At 32.3% G+C, this 8,717-nt stretch overlaps 1 protein-coding gene across 1 annotated transcript; it reads right to left on the minus strand.

Moving 5' to 3' along the window:
• Positions 1 to 1,047: 1,047 nt before the first annotated feature.
• On the minus strand, positions 1,048 to 2,320 carry LOC149556623 (calcium uniporter protein 3, mitochondrial-like). Its single transcript, XM_089785894.1, has 2 exons — positions 1,835 to 2,320; positions 1,048 to 1,694 (listed from the first exon to the last, which is right to left on the minus strand). Exons 1-2 carry the CDS (start codon positions 2,318 to 2,320, stop codon positions 1,275 to 1,277), a joined length of 906 nt encoding a protein of 301 aa, XP_089642020.1. The 3' UTR covers positions 1,048 to 1,274.
• Positions 2,321 to 8,717: the final 6,397 nt, after the last annotated feature.

The following is an 8,717-nucleotide window of genomic DNA, read 5'->3' on the forward strand; positions in this document are numbered from 1 at the left end:
AAAGACAAGAAACATATTGTTTCTAATAAAATTATATTGAAATACAATTAGTAATATCAAAATATAATATCAATAAATCACTATACTTGAATAAAACCACTCATTACAATTTATCATAAACAATTCTACAATTCTTGAAAAAGATAATGAACCTATTATTTCACCTAAAATTAGTTAAAAATACCACGAGTGCAATATAGGAAATATAATAACATCATATCTTTATACTCGTTGAATACAATCATTCATCATAATGTATTGTTAATTTTTTTTTTTTAAATAAGGAATATATTATTTCTCATTAAATTATATTAAAATACCACCTCAATTAATAAAGCTTATTATAAAGAATTCTAATTTTGAAACAAATTTATATGAATCATTAAATAAACATAAAACCAGTCATTAAATTAACTAAATACATATATAATTAAAGTAATGAATTGACATTTTTTAATTTTCTTAAATATTGTTCTATTATCAAATATTGAAATTAATCTTATGAGATTTTCACAATCTATTTGACCATTTGAAATGTAAATATTTATTTCTAGATTTGATTGTATATGTTTATTTAGCATTAATAAACATACATTATTTAGCATATTTAATATTTCATCCTCATAATAGATCACATAGTATAATCCTTATGCTAAATAAACATACACAATCAAATGTAGAAACAAATATTAATATTTTAATACTAAATTACACTAAAAATTAAGATTAGAAAAATATCATACTGGCCACTTAAACTTTTCATAAATCTAAGACCAAAGATATGCTATACATACTCTAATAAATCTAAAATATATAACTAAATAGTAATAGAACTTCTAACAAACAATACTTTAATCTATAAAATAAATAATATAAGTATAATCTATAACCACAATCTGACACACACACATCTTTATTAAACCCCGCTAATACAACAAGAAGAACTCCTAAAACTTAAAGAGACATGACCATAATAAATCTAACAAAAAACCATATGACTTTTCGTTCAACCCATCTGGACCGTAACTTCAGCTAATGATACTGTCACGGCTTCAAACTGTGCGTCTTATTTTTTCAGTTTGTTTGCTTCCCAAACGTTTGAAAAAAAAACAAAGCGGAAATATGTGCCTCGCAGAATGCCCAAATCGGCGGCGGCGGAGGTTTCAAGTTTCAAATCGAAAAATTCATAAAGAAAAGCAAAATCAAAAGCAAGCGAGATAATTCTGCAGCGAAGATTGGGAAAAATGGCGTATGTTTTAAACAAAAACTTTTATCTACAGATGAACTTTATCTGGGGGCTTGCAAATCCTCTGGAGCTCTCTGTATCTCTGCAAATCAAATTTCTTACGTTTCATCACCTTCCTTCGATTGATTTCCACTCGAGCGGCACACAAATTCTCGAATGACGGCTCCCTCCAAGTCCTCAGGAAGAACGCATACCCCACCATGAAATATACAGAGGTGAGGTAGAAACAAATGGGTTCCATTATATCCCACGATAATTCCCAAAATGTTAGTCTGAATAAACCCATCGTCTGTACTGCGAAAAATCCCAGTCCACACCACAGTTCTTTCCGCGTCATGCTCTCGCTTTTCTTCTCTATTTCCCCCTTTTCCTTCTCCATTTTCCTGAATTCCTCGACTGATTCCTCATCCGCCGGCCATGGCAGAACATTCTCCACGGCTCTTGCCATCTGCAGATAAAATCCCTTGTCAAAATCTCAGCAAAAACCCCCAAAAAAACCAGAGCATTAACAGAGCCAAACAAACAGGGGAAAAACAGGGTGAAACAGGGGTAAATGAGAGCAAATTGCAGAGAAAATGAAAAGGGTACCTGGTGAGGATGAGCATAGACATTCTGGCCAATCCTCAGAATCTCTCCGGATTGTTCGAGCGTCTTTATGAAATCTTTTCCCTCATCTTCCGACAAGCTCGTTGTGCAATCCAAGCACAAATTGAGCAACTTCTGGTACGAAATGCAGGCTTCTGGAATCTCGCTTATCATTCTTTTCACAGCATTCAAATTCACAAATCTCCGGACTGCAGCAATGTCTTGGGTCGTCAATTTCTCCTTTGCAATCGAAGGATGCGCATTCGCCCAACGCATCTGATCATGAATTATGTGATCACTGCTGTTCTTCCCCAACACATAGCCCTCCGAGGCCGATTGAGATTCAAATGTTGGTTTAGGATCAGCAAAATCCAACAATGGAGGGCGTGTGTGAGCAAAGCTCCGCACGGCAAAAGAGAAATCCCCAAAACAGAGAATCGATCCTCTGCATCGCAATGCCTGGCTAAATCCTCTGCACAAACTGGCCATGGCAGATTTTCCCCAAATCCTACAGAAAACGATCCTCTCGCGACTTTGAGCAGACAAAAGAAACAGTTTTTATATCAAATCCTACAGAAAACTATACATTTTTTCTTATTCTGAGCAGACAAATTGGACAGTTTCAAAACCAGTAGAGATTGAATCTCGACAGAAATGACCGCCCAACTGGGGGATCGTTTAGGACCAACTGATCCAACAATTTATATCTGTAAAATTTACTATTTTCCGGCATTGTAAACTCTACCCAGATCAAATTAATTAGGGAAATCGGGCAGCCAGCTTTCTATCATCGTCATTCATATTAATTCACATTAATTGGTGCTGAGATCCAAATGTTTTGAGGCAGTGCCACCTAAATCATACATAATTCTCTTGCAAGGAATCCTTCGGTTGTCAATAAAGCATTTAAAAAAATGATTCCCTCGCAGAGCTTGTTCCAGGGTGTACTGCGTATGTACACGTATAAAGTTTATCCTTTGAATGCCTAAGACCAGCTTTTCTTGGAAAGAGTGGGACCCATTTTACTGATTTTTGTTGTCTACGTGGCAGCTGCACGGAGTAGTTAACTGAGACGCGGGGAACAGCCTGCGCTGGTTAATGAATGAGTGCAAAAACGAGGTGGATTGCACATGAAGCCTAATGACGCGTGTTTAATGTATCCTTCTATATTTACTAGTTGTGGTGCGTTGTAGCTGAACAACTTTTAATCACAAATTAATATTTCTTTCTTATATGTTTAAGCTCTTATCTAGATTGTATTTTATCTTTGGTAAATTAGAAGGCAACCACCCATATGAATAGACTCCTTTCTTAATACATGAGCAGAAATTTCAAGTTATGGTATTGGTTTCTGTTTTTAATTTTTTGAACGGACTTTTTTTTTTTTTTTTCAAAACATCATTATATGGTTGGCATTTTTGAATAATGTGGGGGATAAAAAAATGAGATTGAGGTTGAAGTTGATGGGGGAGATGAATGGTTATTTTAACTAATGATCTAGTTGAATAATGATCTAGTTGAATATGAGGATATGTAAACATATAAGAAAGAATAGCTAAATTATTTTGAATATTAGTGGAAGTAAAATGTCTAAAGTAGGCTTGCATATATAGGCAAGAAAAAAAAAGTGAAAAGATGGAGAATGATGAGTGGTTACCCCTACATAGTTGTGATACTAAAAGAAAAATGGCATGTGACTATGGAAATGGAAAGAAATGTTGCAATAAGTGGTCAACTCTAATGGGGAGTACACTTATCTACAGTGCCTAAGATAAGACAAAAGATTAAAATACCTAAGTAAACTTAACCTTGTATGTGAATAGGACAATCTATAAAGCACTAGCAATTAACTAGTTAGGTAAGGATACTATTTACTATAAGGCCTTTTAAGTACAACTTATAAAGTAATACGTGTATGATGATGAGTCTTAACTACCAGACCATATTGGGTATTCATATATATATTTGTCATACTAGGGTGTGAAGGAGATAATCCAATGGAACAAAAATTATTTTTCAAAAAGAGAAATTATAAAATATATTGGTCGTTAATTTTAAAATGTTAGAATTTGAAGAGATGAAAAACCTAGAAAAACTATGCAAATGAATATAAATAAAATTGATTTATGCTTTAGGTAAGATTGTGTGCATGTTTATTAATATCAACGTTTCAGATCATATTTGATGATCCATCATCATAATCAGTATGCAACAATATCCTCCAAAATACATAACTTTATTCAACACTATCTAAAGTCTATAAAATGACATCAAGTTTTGTAAAAAAAATCTCAAGTTGTCGCATTTGTCGTTACAAGTGATATGTAGAGATTGTGACATCTTTTTGAACTTTGTAGTATACACAAATTTTAGTAAAACAAAAAAATATTTTTACTTTTTAAACTTCAATTGAGTCGTACAAACATGAATATAAGCCTATAGTTTGAGTCTGTAACTTTGGTACCAATTGATATGAAATTTCTTGATAAAGTGAGAAATTCCATTTACATGAGCCCATCCATATATTTTATTCAAACTTTAGATATCTACTATTTATCAAACATGTTAGAGTAATAAGATGTTTTCTTATTAACTCTATTTTACTTAAGCTAAACTTTAGGCATATAATAATTAATTCTTTTATTAATTATTATCACGCAACCTAGAGTTTACCTTTTAGCCCTTTGATCTCTTTGTAATATTTCATTTACTCAATATATCTTTGTTTGATTCAATTCAAATGTCTCCTTTGTGGATCTGTGAATTCCAACCTCCATAGTTTTTCTCATCCTTTTTTGTGATAGGCATTTGCATGCAGTGATTCTTAAGAGCTGTGGGGTTGAGCTTTCCTCAACTTCAACATGGTAGCAGGGCTTCAGGACATGTCTAAGATCGATCACCTCAATACACACATATGTATTCTTTTGTGCATCTTGATTGTGGTTCCTCGACATGCAATTCTTTTGGCCCACTTTTCCAGTTTCCTATCATCTTACCCTCATCAACATTAGAGGGGTTCTTTTGATGGTTCTTATGCTTCCTTGGTTTGATAGAGTGAGCTATGCATTCAATATTTGTTCCTATGTAATAGACGTATCCAGTGGCTGGGTGCCTATGCATTTCGGTGACATGAATCATTTACCATTTAGATACTTTTCTTTTTGTTTCTACTTTGGTTGCAACCTTCCATATCAATTGATCAGCTCTTCAAGTTTTGGTGTTTTATGTCATATGTATCTTCGAGTTCAATGTTTTGCCTTTGTTTGCCTCATGATTTGAGTAGTGTCTTTTGAGGGCACTCATGCAATTATACTCTTCTCTACATGTTCAAGTTATATTTTAGTGGAGGTTCTTTAGATCAACAGTTACTTTAAAAAAAAGCTTTGTAGCTTCTACATGCTTTGGTGGTGTTCTTCATGATTGTCCTTTCGTTCTTATCTTCTAGGACATTCTCTAGTTTGGAAGCTTCTTTAGTCCTTTACTAATTCCTTTAGCATTCTTTTCATCTCTTCTTGGAGTAGGGTTTTTCCCATGTGGTTTTCTTTATTTCTCCACTTTACAAAGACTTGGTTGTGCTTGGGCATCTCATTAGACCTTGTTGTCAGGACCCATATTAACTTTCAGTAGTAGTTTCTAGGTTTTTAGCTACTCCCTAAGTTTATCTTAAAGGGGGGTGTTATAGTAATAAGGTGTTTTCTTATTAACTCTATTTTACTAAAGCTAAACTTTAGGCATATAATAATTAATTCTTTTATTAATTATTGCCATGCAACCTAGGTTTAACCTCTTAGGGTTTTGATCTCCTTTATCAAGATTGATGTCTTTATACTATTTCATTCACTCAATATATTTTTCTTTGATTCAATTGCAATGTCTCCTCTATGGATCTATGAATTCCAGCTTCCATAGCTTTGCTCCTATCTTTTTGTTATAGGTGTTTGCATGCAATGATTCTTGGGAGCTGTGGAGTTGATCTTTCCTCAACTTCAACATGGTATCAGAGCCTCATGACATATATGAGATTGATCGCTTCAATACACACATATGTATTCTTTTGTGCATTTTGATTGTGGTTCCTCGACATGCAATTCTTTTGGCCCACTTTTTTAGTAACTTGTCACCTCACTCTTGTCTGTATTAGGGGGCTTCTTCTATTGGTTCTTATGCTTCCTTGGTTTGATGAAGTAAGCTATGCATTCAGTATTACTTCTTATGTATTAGGCAGATGCAGTGGCAGGGTACGCATGCATTTTGGTGAGATGAATCATTTACCATATATCTACACTTTTCTTTTTGTTCCTACTTTGGTTACAACCTTCCATGCTTGATTGATAAACTCTTCAAGATTTGGTATTTTATGGCATCTATATCGTTGAGCTCAGATGTTTTCCTTTGTTTGCCTCTTGATTTGAGTAGTGTCTTCTAAGGAACTTATGCAAATAATAGTCTTCTCTACCTAGTCAGGTTATATTTCAGTGGAGGTTCTTCAAATCAATAATTACTTTTTGACATAGCTTTGTAGCTTCTACATGCTTCAGTGGTGTTCTTCATGATCATCCTTTTGTTCCTATCTTTTGGGACATTCTCTAGTTTGGAGGCTTCTTCAGTCCTTCACTAGTTATTTCAACATTCTTTCCATCTCTTCTTGGAGTAGGATTTTTCCCATGTGGTTTTCTCTATCTCTCCTCTTTACAGATATTTGATTGTACTTGGGTACCTCATTAGGCCTTGTTGTTGGGACCTAGATTTACTTTTACTAGTAGTGTCTAGTTTTCTAGCTACTCCCTAAGTTTATCTTAAGGCATAGGGGGTGTTATAGTAATAAGGTGTTTTCTTATTAACTCTATTTTACTTAAGCTAAACTTTATGCATATAATAATTAATTCTTTTATTAATTATTATCATGCAACCTAGGTTTTACCTTTTAGTGTTTTGATGTCCTTTATAAGGATAGATCTCTTTGTAATATTTCATTCACTCAATATATTTTTGTTTGATTCAACTAAAATGTCTCCTCTATGGGTATGTAAATTCCAATGTCCATAGCTTTTCTCTTCTCTCTCTATAATAGGTGTTTGCATGCAATAATTCTTGGGATTTGTGGGGTTGAGATTTCCTCAACTTCAATGAACAATAAGCTTCACTAATTTTACATGAAGAAAATTTTACATATGAGAAACAAACTCTCTTACATCAAACATAAGGTAAGATAGATTTTAATTATCCTAGAAAAATCTAACCATATTAAAACAAATAATAATCTTGCAATCTAATTTACTAATGAAAATAATATATACGTATCTTAGTTATGATAAATATAATCCTTATCATGACTTGAGATTAACACATTACTCATATATTAGATCTTGAACGTAGTACATGTGGATCTCAATCTATTTGGTCCTTTGATAATGGACTAGATTGTGAGAGATTTGTACTACACTTTGATTATAAAATATACATGACTCTATTTTCAAAGAGTGCTATATCAAATTCAATGAGAATGTTCTAGAGCCAAATGGTCTTAGAAGCAACATTAACTACTTCCCAATATTTGACCTCTATATCTAAACATGCATTTTAAAGATTTCTATTTGTCTTGGATACCTTTGCATGTTAGGTTTGGATTTGGTCATTATGAACTTTCATGCCCTAAATTTTGTAACAATTTTTGGTAGGTCATGGCTTTGTTAACATTAATAGGGCTCATTCTATTTGTGAAATATGCCTTATTAGTACTTGCCGTAGGCTAAGTACTATTGTGTCATTTTAGAGATTTCTCATATTAACTAGTGACTAAAATAAAATATTTCAACCAATCCAAATTAAGTAAACTTTTCATTTTCTTAAACATTACACCTTCACTATAGTATACATGTTATGTTTTGTAGTTTATAATCGATAAAAAATATTTTCCCAACATCTCATTGGCCAAATCAATTGATGTCTTATATACAATTTTTGGAATTCAAAGTTTGATAAAAATTTAATTTCCATTATTCTCGACATCATTTTTTATATATAGGTAATTGGCTAAACCCTAGAATATTTATTATTATTGTTAAGATTAATTATTATTATGTGTTAATCTCGAGTAGATTTGAACCCCAGACCTCCCAAATGAAAGGCTCACAATTTATCGATGTGTTGTAGGCTCTTGCCTCTTATTCTCATCATCATTATAGACACTATATTTGATGAATTAATTAGGATACACTTCATATTATGTTTTAATAATCACAACAATGTTATTTATTGATTTCTGTTTTTTTTAATGTCATATGTGTAAAAATTTAAGTGTTATTTTTATTATTAAATTATGTAAGTATTATTTTTAATGTACAATAGTAAGATATAAAATGATATAAATTATAAAAGTTTATAATATAAAATACAATAATATATCATATATAGTCTTATTCATCACATATAATTAAATAATATATCAATAAATTAAAATTTAAAAATAATACAAATAAAAGTAAATTAAAGAATTATACAAACAAAATAAAAAATTATCAATTAAATTAATTATAACTTATAAAAGTAAAAAAAACTGAAAAGCTAGATGTGGGCGGAGACTCCACAAGAGGAAGACCTAAAGAAAGGGTCATGCATCAAAAAGTCATTGCAAGGGAGATTGCTACAAGAATGTAACTCACACTAGACACCCATCTAAGAGGTAAGAAATGATCTTCATATCTTGGAATATAAGAGGGCTAAACAACCCTAAGAAGCAATTTTCTATTAAACAATACATTTTTTAGCACAAGGTGGACACCCTATTGATTCAAGAAGTTAAAATGACTTACAATAACTTTTCCCAAATTCTTAACAATCTCTGGTCGAGGGCCATGTATTTGAACTCTGAATCCAGTGGAGCTTC

Source organism: Cupressus sempervirens, chromosome 5 (genome assembly GCF_028749045.1).
Source record: "Cupressus sempervirens isolate cs-2001-9-10 chromosome 5, ASM2874904v1, whole genome shotgun sequence".
NCBI lineage: Eukaryota > Viridiplantae > Streptophyta > Pinopsida > Cupressales > Cupressaceae > Cupressus > Cupressus sempervirens.